The following is an 18,174-nucleotide window of genomic DNA, read 5'->3' as shown; positions in this document are numbered from 1 at the left end:
AAAAATGGAGCTTTGCCAGACAGCTAGGCAAACCTCCACTGTCCCCTGGCTGTGGAACTGTGTCTGGAGTTGGTTCCTTCTGGTGGGTTCTTGGTCTCGCTGACTTCAAGAATGAAGCTGCGGACCGTTGCCGTGAGTGTTAACAGCTCTTAAAGGTGGTGCGGACCCAAAGAGTGGACAGCAGCAAGATTTATTGTGAACCACGAAAGAACAAAGGTTCCACAGCCTGGAAGGAGGGGGCGCGCTGCTTTTATTCCCTTATTTGTCCCCGCCCATGTCCTGCTGATCGGTACATTTTACAGAGTGCTGATTGGTCCATTTTAGAGAGCACTGATTGGTCCATTTTACAAACCTCTAGCTAGCCAAGAGAGCTGATTGGTACGTTTTTGCAGGGTGCTGATTAGCGCATTTTACAAACCTCTAGCTAGCTACAGAGTACTGATTAGTGCACTTTACAATCCTAGCTACAGAGTGCTGATTAGTGCGTTTTACAATCCTCTTGTAAGACAGAAAAGTTCTCCAAGTCCGCACCCCACCCAGAAGTCCAGCTGGCTTCACCTCTCAGAACAAGCCAATGAAACTCCTTGGATCACCCAGAAATCACACGCATGATGCTGACCTTGGTCCCTTCTCAACAGAAAATTTAAAATAAAATAAAACAACCTCTCAATATCGCGCTCATTCTTGAGAAAACTTTTTATAGAATTATCTTATTCAGAATAAAATTTTTACACCAGACAAGGAAAACATTTTCCAAATTATGTTTATGAGAAACTTTGAGGAAAGTCTGTGAGATTAATCCAAGGAGTCTTTATCCTTTATATTCAGAGGTATTGACGCCAGCAGCAAACTTAAAATCTCTTCCTTTCAATAATTTCTGCCTGGATATGTTTACAGATGCATTTCAGGAAAATGGTTTAAAGCAGAGAACAAGGAGCACTGTTCGGCATTTTGGCATTTCCATTCATGTCATTCCAGAGGCAGCACCACCCTGATCCCAAATCTGTTCTCAGAAATGTGCGCAAGAAAACTCTCCGGGGAGCCTGGGGGAGCCTGGATGAAGTGCACTGGCTCCCTGCCAGGGCAAAGAACAAAATAATATTCTGTAAGAAAAAGTTGTTTTTCTTTTCTTTCCTTTCTTTCTCTTTTCTTGGAGCAGAGGCAAGTGTTTCTATTTTTCTGCATTGTGCACCAAATCCCTAAAGACCACAAATCAATCCCTAAAAGTATACACATTAATGTTAATGCAGTCAGAACAGGAACTGTTGAACAAGAACTGATTTGTTTGTTTGTTTGTTTTTGTTGTTTTGAGACAGACTTTCGCTCTTGTTACCCAGGCTGGAGTGCAATGGTACAATCTCGGCTCACTGAACCTCCCAGGTTCAAGCAATTCTCCTACCTCAGCCTCCCAAGTAGCTGGGATTACAGGCATGCACCACCATGCCTGACTAATTTTGTATTTTCAGTAGGCACGGGGTTTCTCCATGTTGGTCAGGCCGGTCTCGAACTCCCGACCTCAGGTGATCCACCCGCCTCAGCCTCCCAAAGTGCTGGGATTACAGGCATGAGCCACTGCACCCAGCCAGAACGGTTAAACAGTACAGAAAGCAATGAAAATGAAAGGATTCTTGCCTTAGATAATATTAGGATGTGCTTAGCGTCTCTTGAGAGATGCTCATTTTACTAACAAGTACCTCTGGGGTGAGGGTGGCAGGTGCAGGGTGATCTTCAGACTGTGCTCCAAGGAGCCTCCTTGGTGAGCAGGTCGTTCACTGAGACCAAGGAGTGGCTGGCAGAGGAGGCGAGCCACCCTTCCAATAGGTTCCAATGGAACCTCCGCTAAGCACATAGGGTCGGAGTCCCCAGCCACCTTCTACTAGAGACTAGAGCCAGTGTACCTGCTTTACACGTGGGTCCTCAGGAGAATATTTTCTTCCAGCAAGGTATCTCAGAGGAGGGAGAATTCCATACAGTAGAACAGCCTTGAGCCTTAAATCAGACCTGGTTCTAGCCTAAAGTTTGTCAATGAGGTAGACAGCTTAACTGCACCTTCTACAGGTCTAGACTTCATCATAAAATGAAATGGCTCACTAGGCGTGAACTCTCAGGAGTTCGAGACCAGCCTGACCAACATGGTGAAACCCTGTCTCTACTAAAAACACAAAAATTAGCCAGCTGGGGTGGTGTACGCCTGTAATCCCTGCTATTCTGGAGGCTGAGGTAGGAGAATCTCTGGAACTCAGGAGGCAGAGGTTTTAGTGAGCCAAGATTGCACCACTGCACTCCAGTCTGGGTAATAGAGCGAGACTCCATCTCAAAAGTAAATAAATAAATAAATGGCTCAATTATAAATCATCTGCAATATTCCTTCTAGGTCTAAAACTCTAGAATCAGTCAGGGGCAGTGGCTCGTGCCTGTAATCCCAGCACTTTGGGAGCCCAACGTGGGCGGATCGCCTGGGGTCAGGAGTTCGAGACAAGCCTGACCAACATGGTGAAACCCCTTCTCTACTAAAAATACAAAAAATTAGCCAGGAGTGATGGTGGGCACCTGCAATCCCAGCTACTTGGGAGGCTGAGGCAGGAGAATTGCTTGAAACCAGGAGGTGGAGGTTGCAGTGAGCCGAAATTATCCCACTGCACTCCAGCCTGGGCCACAGAGCGAGATTACGGCTCAAAAAAAGAAACAAACAAAAACGCTAGAATCTATGTCTACCGCTACCAAATGTTTCAAATGAAGATAATGACAACTTTCTATAGCAACTCTCAGTTCTCAGGAACTTTTCCTGTTCATACCTTTCCAACAGGCTTATATTGAGTTCAGAGACCCCTACATTTAACACAAATGAGGAACTATTAAAATTAATCTGTGGAATGTTACTTTTACTAATTGTTTACTCTGAAATTAATGTCTAAAACACACACACACACACACACACACACCCCGCCGAAAAACCCCACCAACACTCTAGACAGTAGCTCAGCTTTATTTTCTTGATCTCCCAGAGATGTTCTTTTTTCCTGGAACTAGGGAACATTTTATGTGTTAAAGTAGTAGAGAAATAGTAGACGCCAGTACCATCTATAGCAAGTCAAAAGGCCTCTGATTTTTCATTTATTTGATAGTGCTGACTTTATCTGTTTTCAAGAAATGTTTTTCCTTTTGCTGGATTAAATACTAGTGACAGGTAAAAAGCAGAGTAAGCAACAACAAATAATGGGTTTCACCATGCTCTCCTCCTGGCTTGCCTATTAACTAGCTGTGTGGCCTGGAGCACATTACCTAACCTTTCTGAATCTCAATGTATTCATCTGCAAAATATGGATAATAACACACCAGTGCCACTAATGCTCCACCGCCCACCACCACCAGAGGGTTAAATGAGGGAGAAGGGATAAGGCCAGGCACAAGAAGCGGGCAAAGTATGGGTTCTCTCACTGACTCTTCGAAGCATAAGCATTTGCTTCATTTTCAAAAGTATGGACACTGCTACCAATGAACTCTGGTGATTAAACAGAAACAAGTTCTAGAAGATCCATGTAGGTTGAATCAGTCCAGAGCCAACCAGGAGTGGAAGCAAAAGTTAGGCTCCCAGGCTGGGCGCAGTGGCTTATGCCTGTAATCCCAGCACTTTTTTTTTTTTTTTTTTGAGACGGAGTCTTGCTCTGTCACCCAGGCTGGAGTGCAGTGGCGTGATCTCGGCTCACTGCAAGCTCCGCCTCCCGGGTTCATGCCATTCTCCCACCTCAGCCTCCCAAGTAGCTGGGACTACAGGAACCTGCCACCACGCCTGCTTAATTTTTTTGTATTTTTAGTAGAGACGGGGTTTCACCATGTTAGCCAGGATGGTCTCGATCTCCTGACCTCGTGATCTGCCCACCTCGGCCTCCCAAAGTGCTAGGATTATAGGCGTGAGTCACTGCGCCCGGCAATCCCAGCACTTTAAGAGGCCGAGGCAGGAGGATCACTCAAGCCCAGGAGTTCAAGACCAGCCTGGGCAACATAGCAAGTCCCTGTCTCTACAAAAGTAAAAAAATTAGCCAGGTTGGCAGCACACACCTGTTGTCCCAGCTACTCAGGAGGCTGAGGTGGGAGGATCACTTGAGCCCAGGAGATGGAGGCAGAAGTGAACCAGGATCACACCACTGCACTCCAGCCTGGGTGACAGAGCAAGACCCTGTCTCGAAAGGAAAAAAAAAGTTAGGCTTCCAAAGTTTATCTAAACATCTTCTTTGAAGAAACTCAAGTTGCTTCCTCATTTTCAATGTTAAGGTCAGTGTAAAAGGGGATGGTGGAGACTGTGGAATTTACTATCAGTTCTGACTTTAGGGGTTTAACATCTGGCAAACTAGGCCTCATGTCTTCATTCACCATCAGATTTAGCTAATCTGAATCCTTTTAATTGGAAACATCTATTAATCTAAATTGCCCTCCTGCTTCTCTGACAAAGCAGAAAATGACTTCAGAATATGAACCTTACAGAAACTGAATCATACTTTAGCCAAAATGAATTATACATTAAAGAATTTATAATTATATTACAGGTGGAGTCTGATGAGTCTGATTTTGTTGGCCAATTAAGAAAGGAAGGGCTGGCTGGGCGCAGTGGCTCATGCCTATAATCCCAGCACCTTGGGAGGCTGAGGCAGGCGGATCACCTGAGGTCAGGCATTCAAGACCAGCCTGGCAAACATGGCGAAACCTCATCTCTACTAAAACTACAAAAATTAGCCGGGCGTGGTGGCAGGCACCTATAATCCCAGCTACTCAGGAGGCTGAGGCAGAAGAATTGCTTGAATCCGGGTGGTGGAGGTTGCAGTGAGCTGAGATCTCGACATTGCACCCCACCCTGGGCAACATAGCAAGGTTCCATCTCAAAAAAACAAAAAAGAAAAGAAAAAAGGAAGGAAGGAAGGAAGGAAAGAAGGAAGGAAGGAAGGACGGACGGAAGGAAGGGCCTCCACCTATATCATTCGAATGTAATTACCCCATGTTATACCTGTGGATATTTCAGTACAAAAACAGAAGTGGGAAAAGCATCTGCCTGAATGTTTCAGAAAGCCTGAAAAGGGAACTAACTAGGATAAAGAGATTTTGTAGGTAGTAGAGAAGCTTCTAGAACTGGTTCTTTTCTTGATTATCACCTGTAATTTTCTGTGTATTCCATGCAGTCCCAACATTGCTCCTAGAATCCAAACTCATATCAAAAAACAAGGTCATTAGGAGATAGAGTAGAGGGATCCACGCCTCCCAGGTGAATTACTGTAGCTCAACTGCCCAGAAGGTGGGACGATATCCACCTTTTCTGGAAAGACCTATTAACCAGTCCCATTCATTTGCCTTTCGCTTTCTCCACAAAGCTATGTCCTGCTTCTCCACTTACAAGGTCATATGCAACTCGAATCTCTGTCTACCCATCTGGCATCCACCCTTCCAGACCCTACTTAAATGCTACCTCCTCAAATGCCAAAGAACTCCAAAACTCGGTTGATCATTCTGGTGGAAGCTGATCTCTCCCTCCTTGGCAGCCTGTGTACCCCTGATGCGTTTTGTAAACTTGCAGCTACTTTGATTTTGTCTTGGATTGTACTTGGGTCTTGCCTTAACCCTTGGTCCAGATGGCAAATACGGACAGCCTCTGTGAGCACAGCCACGTTCTCAGTTAAGGATCTTTTTCTCTCCCAAAGCGCATCGCCCCTCTCACCAAGTGGTGGCTCAATAACATATCTGATAGTTTCAAGGCACTAGATTTAAATATAAAGACGGTGTGGGTGGCTGATTTCATGTGTGTTGCCACACCAAACCATACTAGTGAGTTTCACGTTGCCGTGCTTGGCTTTGGGCTCCCTTGCTGTCCCTGGACAGAGACGCTCAGCAGTCGTGAAATCACCACAAAGGTGGGCAGGAAGAAGGGGAAGAAAGGGAAGCCGGGGCTGGAATAATCCAGTCTGAGTCACCACTTCCTGAATGCTGGGGCTCGTGGCTTCGCAGGTTCGGGAAAAGGGCAGCAAAGCCGCGCTTGGAGGACGAGCCCCCGCCCCGCGCCCGGCGCCCCCAGCCGGCAGCCGCTGCCCCGGCACCACGTGCTGGAGCGCCCTCCTGTGGCCGCGTCGCAGCCTCAGCCGCTCCCGGCTCGCGGGCCGACCACGCTCCCCGCGGCGGAAGAAATAAGAGACGCAGAAAGTTTCCGAGCCAGGCGGTTTGCGAAAGGACAGAGCCAGGTCCCGAGCCTCGAAGGGCGGACGTGCCGGGAGCGGCGCCCAAGACCGCGGCGACGGCGAGAAGTCGGGCCCCGCAGGGACCTCCCCCAAGGGCTCCGAGGTGCCCCCCGCGGGGCTCTGGGCGTGCAGATCCCGAGGGCGCAAGGCTCCTCCTTGCACCCGGACCTGACCGCAGAGGGCGGGGAGGGGAAGATGGGCCCACGGCCAGGACGGGGTGCCCCCCAAACCCCAGCTACAGCGCGCGCCGGGGGCTCTTGGGTTTGCTTTATTCATTTTCTTATTTGGAAGGAGGGGGCGCACCCACTCCCTTTGGCTCATTGTGATCCCCAACAGTCTGGATTCTGGGCGCCCCCAAAGAGCCCACCCGGAGTCCGCCGCCCCACCCAACGCCGCCCTCCCCCGCTGGGGTGACAAGTGGAAGCCGCAAATCCCCTCCCTCCTCTCCTCCAGCCTTCGGGCTTGCGGGGTAACGTCCACCTGGGTTTCCTGCCGCTAGCCCGGGGCTCGCCGGCCAGGAGGCGGCGGCGGCAGCGGCGGTCCCGGAGCGGGCGAGGCCGGGCCGGGCGCGGCGCTTACCTCGTCTACGGTGAGCGGCATGCAGATCCGGTACTCTTTCAGCAGCATGGTCCTGCCGGCCGCGGATCCCCGGGGCGGGAAGCTGGGGGCGCCCTCCAGACCAGCAAGGCTGCCGCCCAGGCGCAGGGCAGGGCGCCCGGAGCCCAGCGCTCGTAGCCGGCGGGCGAAGCAGCCCCCGCGGCAAGCTCAGCTCCTGGCTTCCTCCTCTCCGCCCCAGAGCATGTCAGGGTTTGGGTCCGGGTGTTCGCAGCTCCTCCGCCTCCTCCCTCGCCGAGGCCGGTCCTCCCAGAACGCGGTGTTGCAAAGTCAGGGAGGTAGGGAGGGAGACCCGCTGGTGACGGCTCTGCTCGGCAGCCCAGGGTGGTAGGAGCGGCCGCCAGATCAGGACATGCCTGGCAGCGAGCGAGGGAGGAAAAAAGAGAGATTTCCAAAAATTAAAACGAATGCACAAAAGTCACCCCGCTCGATCCGCCTCCGAAAGCAGAAGGGAACCTGGCGAACCCCCTCCTCCGGCGGGTCTGCCCGATGCTAATGTCACCAGGAACACATTGCAGCCGGAGCCGGAGATGCTGACTTTCCAGACAAAGGCTCGATCGGCTCCTCTCCGCGGGCGGTAAACAAGATTTCCTGCTCTTTTTAGGGCCGGTCCCCGCGCCGCTCCGGGGCTCGGCTCGGGGAGAAAAGGGAAGCCGCCGCCGCCGCCGCTCGGTTCTGCCCGGCTGGGGCCCCGGGCGCCTCCAACCTCAGCTCGCGGCTGCTAGGGGCGGGCGGGAGGAAGCTGGCGCCTTCCGCGCGCGTCCCCTCCCCCGAGTCCCTTGGCTCCCCGGGCGCCGTGCGTGCCCGCGAGTTTGCAGCCACCTCGCCGGGGCCGGAGCGTCCGCGCCGATGCAGTGTGCCTGGGCCCGGGAGGTGGGTGCGGGAGGAGCGAGCGCGAGCAAGGCTGACATCAGCAGCGGCCGCGGCGGGGAGGGTAGCCCCATCCGGCCAATGGGGAAATGGCAAAGAATGTGGAGGATTTAAACAAAACAGCGTGTCTCTGCCAGACGGCGGGGCTGCTCCGGAGCGGAGCCCGGCCGGCGCTGGGGAGGCTCGGGCAGAGGGGCTTCCCTCGGCTCCTTTGCCCTTTGAATCCGCTCTCCATTGTGCCCTGAGTGCCGCCAAGCTCCATCCAGCCCCTCTGGGCAGTTTCTGATCCCCTGACCCTAGGGACAAGTCACCAATGCCCACCACCTATGTGTGGTCCAGTAAGCAAGTCCAGGGCTGGAGAGGCAATGGGTGGGATTTGGGAACAAACCCTTGCCTGGTTTCAGAGGAGAGATCCTGGAAAACTGGGAAGTGCAGCCGTGTGAATGGAAATGAAGTACAAACAGGGGGAGGGAACAACCAGAGAGCATATGAACCCCACGTAGCCTGTTACCTCGCCTGGCCCGGCTCTGCAATCTTTCTGCAGATTGTGCAGGCTCCGCACAGCAGAAAGAAAGAGTAGGTTTTCGTATCCGCACTCCTAAGTTCAAAAAGTCACAGTGAAATGTCAATGAAAATGCCTGGAGTGTTGCTATTTCATCCATATTAAACAGATCCCTCATTTTAACCACAAGAAGCACATTCTTCAGTTACTCAGGAAGCAGCATGGAACTGCTGAAGTCTGTTTTTCATTTGTCTGGTATTTTTCAGCTTGTTTTTATGAAAACTTGCCGGATGAAAAATGCATCAGTTGCCTGTATGAGAATAACCTGTAAGCGTTATCTTTTCTCCGAAAAATCTTCATGCTCTGAGGTCCTGAGGCTAGAACTTGGATGGGGATGCAGATGCCTCAATATAGAATTTTGAATTGTGATTAATAAGTAATTAACCAATATGACGATGATGGGCTTGTGGCAAAAGTCATCCAGAGGGCTGGAGAGAATGTATAACTGTGTTAACTGATACAAACCCTCCTAGGAAAATGATACCCTGTATCCAGCTTATATTTTAGTGGAAACTATTTTCCAGATAAATGCTTTCCAGAGTTGGCTCAGAAATATTCACAGCAACTAATTAAAGCTAAACCAAATTCCTCGAGGTGGAAAATCTAAATCTGACACTGCAGTGTTGAATAATAACACATTGGAAGGCTGTGATATGGAAAGAAACTCAAGCTGTTTTTCCTTTTTTTTTTTTTTTTTTTTTGCTTCTTACTTGAAAACAAATGGAAGACCTAATAATCTTCCCAGAGGCAGGAAGGCAAGGGATTGGCTAGCCCCACATACGCATTCACATAGGACATCGGGATGTGTAGGCTCGGTTCCTGGTTTCCTGGACATTTCCTGACACTGATTCTGGAAGGAAGTATTCTACTGACGGGTGACACGGTCGAGAAGCTACTTCTCTGAATTTTCCGAACTGTAAATTGTCACGTATATGCTTCCTCCATCACCCCTCTTGTTGTTGTTGTTGTTGGTTTGTGACAGAGTTTCGCTCTTGTTGCCCAGGCTGGAGTGCAATGGCATGATCTCGGCTTACTGCAACCTCCACCTCCCCGGTTCAAGCAAGTCTCCTGCCTCAGTCTCTGGAGCAGCTGGGATTACAGGCGCCCACCACCACCCCTGGCTAATTTTGTATTTTCGGTAGAGATGGGGTTTCACCATGTTGGTCAGGCTGGTCTCAAACTCCTGAGCTCAGGTGACAGCCCCGGCCTCCCAAAGTGCTGGGATTACAGGTGTGAGCCACCACGCTCAGCCCACCCCTCCTGTTGTAAGGTGACTTCTCCATTGGATTCTTGTTTTCATTCAGTGCATCCGCAGACCTGGTCATACTAATCTTGTGCAAGTACAGCTCTCATCCTGCCACCTTCAAAACCTTATAGCGATTCCTGGCTGGGCTCGGTGGCTCACTCCTGTAACCCCAGCACTTTGAGAGGCCGAGGCGGGCCGATCGCATGAGCCCAGGAGTTCAAGAACAGCCTGGGAAACATGCTGAAACCCTGTCTCTAAAATTAAAAAACATATAAAAACCTTTTGGGGCTTCTCTATGGCCTACTAAGCAAGTCAAAATGCCTTGGTAGGAGTTTCGAGGCTCTGGATCTACCTTTCCCACATTAGTCCATTACCCTTCCCAGCCCAACTCCAGCCAAAGGAGAGGAGTTCGTTGGCTGCAAAAGCCCCTCCTCCCCAGCCACCTTTCTATCTCAACCCTTCTGCTGTTCAACCCATTGCCTTCACAGATAATCCCTCTCCCCAGCTCAATTCCCATGACACCATTTTAAACCTAGGCCTTGGCAATCTGTGCTTCAGACAGTGGTTCTGATAGCAGTGAGCTGGAGAGGCTAGCAGAGGTGGGAGGGGCGGGGTGCAGAGCATAGGGAGGGCATATTCATTCATAAGTCATGCACACTGAGGGCGGGGCGCGCCATCTGCTGGCCAAGCGCGGTGGTTTCAAGTCCTGTCCTCAGCAAGTGTCTGGCAAGAATTGTATCTTTGTTTCTTCTCAAACAATGAGGTGCGATATCTACTTACAAAAAACCTTGAAGCTGTTGCTATCATCCTCATGGACAGTCATGATGTTCCGTTAACAATGTACAATCTGCTGTGGCTGATCATCACATTTTTTTAATGGGGGTGGGGCACAAAAGGCAAAAAGGAACAAAACAGTAAAGTTACCAGAGAGGAATGATAAGACAAAGAGGAAACGAATATGAGTCTGTGCATGTGTGTGACAGGCACACCAAGATCATTTAAGAAGATCATTTCAACCTATTCTCTTCGAGGCATTCTGATGATCTCTTTAATCCTCCCTGTTTGTGTGAAAAAAACTAATACGGTCTTGACCCACCTCTGTAAACAGCCTCTGAAAGGAAAGTGTACTAACAGGTATTTCTGACGATTAAAAAATGAAAGCTGGGCATGGTGGCTCACGCCTGTAATCCCAACACTTTGGGAGGCCGAGGTGGGCGAATCACTTGAGATCAGAAGTTCAAGACCACCCTCGCCAATACGGTGAAACCCCGTCTCTACTAAAAATACAAAAAGTAGCTGGGCGTGGTGGCTTGCACCTGCAGTCCCAGCTACTTGGGAGGCTGAGGCAGAATTGCTTGAATATGGGAGGCAGAAGTTGCAGTAAGCCAAGATCATGCCACTGCACTCCAGCCTGGGTGACAGAACAAGACTCTGTCTCAAAAAAAAAAAAAAGATTTGTCCCTTCTCTCTATATATTTATTTATTCAAATATAAATATATATATATATCTGCGTGGATTCATGCTTATTTATTTTATACTTCAAGTTATAATCAATAATATAATCAATATTATGTTATTTATTTTGCTCAGACAATTCCAGCATTGGCCGTTGGGAGCTCTTTCTGGTTGACTCCTATGTGCTTTTGACATGCCTCTTTTTGGTTTTTGTTTTTTTTTTGAGCCGGAGTCTTGCTCTGTCACCCAGGCTGGAGTGCAATGGTTCAATCTCAGCTCACTGAAACCTACACCTCCCAGGTTCATGCGATTCTACTGCCTCAGCCTCCTGAGTAGCTGGGATTACAAGCACCTGCCACCAAGCCCGGCTTTTTGTATTTTTAGTAGAGATGGGGTTTCACCATGTTGGCCAGGCTGGTGGGGAACTCCTGACCTCAGGTGATCCACCCGCCTTGGCCTCCCAAAGTGCTGGGATTACAGGCGTGAGCCACCATGCCTGGCCAACATGGTCTCTTTTTTATAACATTTTAAAAATCAAATGTTATTCCTGCTTTTTTTTTTTTTTGAGACAGGGTCTCGCTCTGTCACCCAGCAGCACGATATCAACTCACTGCAACCTCCATCTCCCAGGTTCAAGTGATCTTCCGGCCTCAGCCTCCCAAGTAGCTGGGACTATAGGCACATGCCACCATAATTTTTGTATTTCTTTTGTAGAGATGGCGTTCTGCCATGTTATCCAGACTGGTCTGAAACTTTTGAGCTCAAGCGATCCACCCACCTCGGCCTCCCAAAGTGCTGGGTTTATAGGTGTGAACCACTGCGCCCAGCCTACAATTAATTTTTGTTTTATTAAATATTACTTGCATAATTCCAACAAAATCTAAGTGTTTGTGCATGTGTTTGTGTTTAAATACCTGTATATTTGATCTTGTTTGGTTACTAAGCTAATGTTAAATTCTTTCTTAATGACACATAGGAAGTCCCAAGGCAATTCTTATGTGTAGACCCACCCATCTATCAGGCCTCTGTTAAATACAGAGAGAATGTCTTTGATGTGGAATTGGTTATAGCTGTGCAGTAAATGCCCATAAAATAAAAGTGAATTGACAATGATGTATTACAAATTGCTTCACACAGAAAAAAACAAAACAAAACTGGAAGTTCTGTGGCCAAAGGTATAGCTTCTTTTTTAAACAAGTAAGATAGCAATAAATTGGCCTGTGCTGTGGCTCACGCCTGCAATCCCAGCACTTTGGGAGGCCAAGGCAGGCAGATCACTTGAGTTCAGGAGTTCGAGACCAGCCTGGTCAACATGGTGAAACACCACCTCTACTAATAAAAATACAAAAATTAGCCACACTGGACAGTGGCGTGATCATAGCTCACTGCAGCCTTAAACTCCTGGGCTCAAAGGATCCTCCCACCTCAGCCTCCTGAATAGCTGGGATAACAGACATACCACACCCAGCTAATTTTTAACATATTTTTAGAAACAGGGTCTTGACATGTTGCCCAGGCAGGTCTTGAACTCCTGGCCTCAAGAGATCCTCCTGCCTTAGCTGGGATTACAGGCATGAGCCACTGCATCTGGCCCAAATTCAAATCTTGGGCCCAAATGACACCCCTTAACTTGAAACTTGAACACTAACTTGCCTTCTTGTCACTTGGATATCCGACAGTCACCTCAAATTTATCCAAAACAGGTCCTTCTCTCTCTCTCTCTCTCTTTTGTTTTTAATTAATATATTCATTTATTTATTTATTTTTGAGAAGAGTCTCGCTCTGTTGCCTAGGATGGAGTGCAGTGGCGCAATCTCGGCTCACTGCAACCTCCACCTCCCAGGTTCAAGCGATTCTCCTGCCTTAGCCTCCTGAGTAGCTGGGACAACAGGCGGGTGCCACCGCCCCCGGCTAATTTTTGTATTTTTAATAGAGACGGGGTTTCGCCATGGTTGCCAGGCTGATCTCGAACTCCTGACCTCAAGTGATCCACCCATCTCAGTCTCCCACAGTGCTGGGATTACAGATGTGAGCCACCATGCCCGGCTGAGCTCCTCCTCTTTTCCTCTTGACTTGCTTCTCCCTAATCTGTTCCATTTTGGTAAATGGCAACTCCATCCTTCCAGATGCTCAGGCCACAAAACTTGCAGACATGTCTGACCCCTCTTCTCTCACATGTATCAGCAAATCCTATCTTGGCTCTATCTTTGGTAGATATCCAGAATTCACCACCTCCACCTCCGCCTCCCAGGTTCAAGCTATTCTCCTGCCTCAGCCTCCTGAGTAGCTGGGATTACAGGCATGTGCCAACACGCCTGGCTAATTTTGTATTTTTAGTAGAGACGAGGTTTCACCATGTTGGTCAGGCTGGTCTCGAACTCCTGGCCTCAGGTGATCCACCTGCCTTAGCCTCCCAAAGTGCTGGGATTACAGGTGTGAGTCACCACGCCCAGCCTACCACCTTAACCTTAGTTCAAATCACCATCATTTTCCTTCTGGATTATTGCAATCACCTCTCAACTAGTCTCCTAACTTCTGCCCAATCTAGTCACCACACAGCAGCAAGAATGATTGTTTTAATATGTAAGTCAGCTCATGCCACTCCCTTCCCCAAAACCCCCATTAGCTTCTCATCTCACTAGGATTAAAAACCAAGTCCTGGCCAGGTGATGTGGCTCATGCTTGTAATCCCAACACTTTGGGAGGCTTAGGTGGGAGGATTACTTGAGTCCAGAAGTTCAAGACCAGCCTGGGCAACACAGCGAGACCCTGTCCCTACAAAAAAAAAAAAAAAAAAATTAGCCGGGTGTCGTGGATGCGCCTATAGTCCCAGCTACTCTGGAGGCTGAGGTGGGAGGATCGCTTGAGCCTGGGAGGTCGAGGCTGCAATGAGCTGTGATTATGCCACTGCACTCCAGCCTGGGTGACAGAGCGAGACCCCATCTCAAAACAAAAACAAAAAAATGAAAACCCAAGTCCTATAGCTCGTGCCTGTAATCTCAGCTACTTAAGAGGCCAGCTACTTAGGAGATGAAGACAGAAGGATCGCTTGAGCCCAGGAGTTCAACACCGGCCTGGGCAACATAGCGAGACCTCCTTCTCTAAAAGAGTAGAAACCAAAAACAACCAACCCCTATAATGGCCAAGTTGCCCTAAGCCTCATCTCCTACGACGTTTGCCCTCACTCATTCTGCTCTTGTCACTCTGACCTCCTTGTTCTTCAAACAGGCCAGATGTGATCTAATTGCTGTCATCTCAGAGTTCTCTCACCTGCAGCACCCTCTGCCTGAATCTTCAAACCCCAGATACCTGCAAGCCTGGCTCCCTTACTTCTGTTCTTGGCTCACTAGTGATGCCTTCCCTGACTACTTCCCAAATGCTTATCACACCCCCTGCCCCACCCACACACATATTTACATATTTATTTTCTGTCTTCTCTCCATTATATAACGTTCACTTTCCATGGCTGGGCGTGGTGGCTCAGGCCTGTAATCCCAGCACTTTGGGAGGCCGAGGTGGGCAGATCACCTAAGGTCAGGAGTTTGAGACTAGCCTGGCCAACATGGCAAAACCCATCTCTACTGAAAAAATACAAAAATTAGCTGGCATGGTGGTGCACACCTATAGTCCCAGCTACTTGGGAGGCTGAGGCTGGAAAATCACTTGAACCCGGGAGGCGGTGGCTGCAGTGAGCTAAGGTCATGCCACTGCACTCCAGTCTGGGCAACAGAGCAAGACTCTGTTTCAAAAAAGAAAAAGAATGTTCACTTCCCAAAGGCAGGATCTTTGGGACAGTTATGTGCACAGCCAATAAGATGGATGTGCCAGGAATGCCAACTATACAAAAAATACCAGGCTGGGCTCGGTGGCTCACACCTGTAATCCTAGCACTTTGGGAGGCTGAGGCGGGTGGATCACGAGGTCGGGAGATCGAGACCATCCTGGTTAACACGGTGAAACCCCATCTCTACTAAAAATACAAAAACAAAAATTAGCCGGGCATGGTGGTGGGCGTCTGTAGTCCGAGCTACTGGGGAGGCTGAGGCAGGAGAATGGTGTGAACCCAGGAGGCGGAGCTTGCAGTGAGTTGAGATCGCGTGCGCCACTGCACTCCAGCCTGGGCGACAGAGTGAGACTCCATCTCAAAAAAAAAAAAAAAAAAATAGTACAAGACATAGTAATTAACATAGCATAGGGGCACATTATTTTTAATAATGAGTATCATAATATTCCTGTTCATTCTGAATCAACTCCTCTTCCCAATCAGCATTTCTCCCTTGCCTTTTAGATTTTCCTACACTGCCAATTTTTCTCTTCTGAAACAAACTTCCTTCTTGCAAAGCCACAGATTTAATCTCAAACTCACCCAAATAAAGAATTCATATAAGGTATCTGTCTGTAATACAGTACTCTCACCTATTTTTTTCTGACTATTGCTCAGACTTCCGAGTTCCTTCTTTATTTAACTTTAATCTCTTGTTTTCTTAGGATCTCAGCTTGCTTTCATTTTCTTTTGCCTCTAAGCTCAGCAAGGAAGGGCTTCATTTCGGTTTGGGAGCCAACTACTTTTCTCCCCCTCTTATTTGCCCCTTCTTAGACCCTTTCCTTAATTTTTGAGTTCAGGAAATCATAAATCTGTCTACTCCATCACACCTTTGTTACTTTTTGTCTTCTCAAACTCTTCACTCTAAATTTGGACCTCCAGCTGGGTGCTGTGGTTCATGTCTGTAATCCCAGCACTTTGGAAGAGGCAGGAGGCTCGCCTGAGGCCAAGAGTTCAAGACTGGCCTGGGCAACACAGTGAGACCTCCCCCATCTCTGCCAAAAATAAATAACTAAATAAATAAAAAATAAAACAATAGCTGAGGGCCGGGCGCAGTGGCTCAAGCCTGTAATCCCAGCACTTTGGAAGACGAAGGCAGGCGGATCACTTGAGGTCAGGAGTTTGAGACCAGCCTGGCCAACATGGTGAAACCCAGACTCTACTGAAAATACAAAAATTGATCAGGTGTGGTGGTGCATGCCTGTAATCCCAGCTACTTAGGAGGTTGAGGCAGGGGAATCACTTGAACCCAGGAGGCAGAGGTTGCAGTGAGCCGAGATCGCACCACTGTACTCCAGCCTGGGTGACAGAGCGTGACTCCGTTTCAAAAAACAAACAAACAAACAAACAAAAACCGATAGCTGAGTAGTCTCAGCTACTTGGAAGGCTGAGGCAGAAGAATCACTTGAGCTTAGGCGGTCAGGGCTGCAGTGAGCCACTGCACTCCAGCTTGGGCAACAGAACAAGACTATGTCTCAAAAAAGATTTTTTTTTTAAATAAAAAATAAATTTACGCTTCCAGATTCTATTGTCTACTCTCATCAAACCAATGTCACAAGGAATATATAGTGAAAAGCCATCTTAGCCTAGTGTGTCTCAACAATACCAGCCTCTAGAGTGTGTTTTAGAAGCCTGTAGGGGAATTTGAGTTGTCACAATCACGGAGGGAAGAGGGAGACACCAGCATGTGACTGCAATGCTAAACAGCCTACCATGCAACAAGCCCACACAATACAATATTGTCTCACATTCCATCAGACTTTTGAATGACCTACCAGACACTTTCTTCTGTGTCTGAGGCCTAGACTCTAAGTCAGTTTTACATATGACAAGCTACTTTCCTTTCACTTTTAATATCAACTAAAATTTCTAAGAATTCTTCTATGAGGAAAACAGTGGAAGATTATATGTTGATATAGTCAGAACTTTATTTCAGCGGGTCATGGATTACAAAGTTTGTTTGCTTGGTTGGTTGCTTGTTTGTTTATTTATTTTGAGACAGAGTCTCATCTGTCGCCCAGGCTGAAGTGCAGTGGCGCAATCTTGGCTCACTGCAACCTCCACCTCCCGGGTTCAAGCAATTCTCCTGCCTCAGCCTCCTGAGTAGCTGGGATTACAGGCGCATGCCATGACGACTGCCTAATTTTTGCATTTTTAGCGCAGACAGGGTTTCGCCATGTTGGTCAGGCTGGTCTTGAACTACTGGCCTCAAGTGATCCACCCACCTCAGCATCCCGAAATGCTGGGATTATAGGCATGAGCTGTAAGACCCAGCTGATGGACTATAAAATTAAAATTTAAAAAAAAAGTTTTACCAAGTGGCTTGTTGCTCACCATTTTGGAAAATGTCATCAACAATAAGCCCTTACCATGCTTCAGGAACCAAGAGAACACACCTGTTGCAGTTGCAGCTTTTACATTTATAGTTACGGTTTATGGGTGCAAGCAAATAACTACTTCCTTGTGTTTTCCACTGTAGACATGTTTTAGCCGTTATCTTTTGAAATATATATTATTTTGCTATTATAAAATAAAATTTGTTTCTTGGTTGGGCACAGTGGCTCACACCTGTAATCTCAGCACTTTAGGAGGCCAAGGTGAGAGGACTGCTAAGGCCAGGTGTTTGAGACCAGCCTGGGCTACGTAGTATAGTTGCTGTCTCTACAAAAATAGAAAAAGGTAAAATTTGTTTCTCCTCTACATTACAGATTATAGCTGAGCTAGTGTCTTATTTTTCTTGTAAATGGTTTATATTTTCCCTGATTTTCATTGCAGTTAAAACAAAGAGATCTATTCAGCATCCATAAAGTGATGTCGGCACTAATGAAATTGAGAACCACTAACATAATAGATAAACCACTCCAAGATTTCCCGTTTTCCCGTTTGCTTTCCAGGCTGCTGTTGACCATATGCCCACACCAAACACAACCTCATTCCCATTTTCAAGGATCCTAAGCTTTTTTAAGATCTTAAGCTGTTTTATAGGGACCAGCATGGTATGAATGATAACACATAAAACGTGTAAGGCCCTTAAGAATTGAAATCGTCTCACATGTCATCTCGTTCGATGCTCACGAAAGTCCTATAGTCTTTCTGGTCGGGCGCGGTGGCTCACGCCTGTAATCCCAGCACTTTGGGAGGCCGAGGCAGGCGGAGCACGAGGTCAGGAGATCGAGACCATCCTGGCGTGGTGGCGGGCGCCTGTAGTCCCAGCTACTCAGGAGGCTGAGGCAGGAGAATGGCGGGAACCTGGGAGGCGGAGCTTGCAGTGAGCCGAGATCAAGCCACTGCACTCTAGCCTGGGCCACAGAGCGAGGCTCTGTCTCAAGAAACAAAACACACACACACAAAAAAAACCCCACAATTAAATCTTTCTAACTTTTC

The 18,174-nt window shown here is 48.2% G+C and overlaps 1 protein-coding gene across 4 annotated transcripts in view; it reads right to left on the bottom strand.

Moving 5' to 3' along the window:
* Nucleotides 1-7,767, bottom strand: part of PITPNC1 (phosphatidylinositol transfer protein cytoplasmic 1) — a 318,834-nt gene extending 311,067 nt beyond the window's left edge. For all 4 annotated transcript variants that reach the window (XM_021929335.2, XM_021929336.2, XM_003913328.4 and 1 more), the window contains exon 1: nucleotides 6,798-7,767. Coding sequence is in view for 2 of the 4 variants with exons in the window: in XM_003913328.4 (XP_003913377.1) it covers nucleotides 6,798-6,845 (48 nt within the window). In the remaining 2 variants the exon portion in view is untranslated. The remainder of the gene's footprint in view (nucleotides 1-6,797) is intronic.
* Nucleotides 7,768-18,174: the final 10,407 nt, after the last annotated feature.

Source organism: Papio anubis, chromosome 17, assembly GCF_008728515.1.
Source record: "Papio anubis isolate 15944 chromosome 17, Panubis1.0, whole genome shotgun sequence".
NCBI lineage: Eukaryota > Metazoa > Chordata > Mammalia > Primates > Cercopithecidae > Papio > Papio anubis.
The sequence above is the reverse complement of the archived record's forward strand: the minus strand, read 5'-3'. Positions and strand labels throughout refer to the sequence as shown.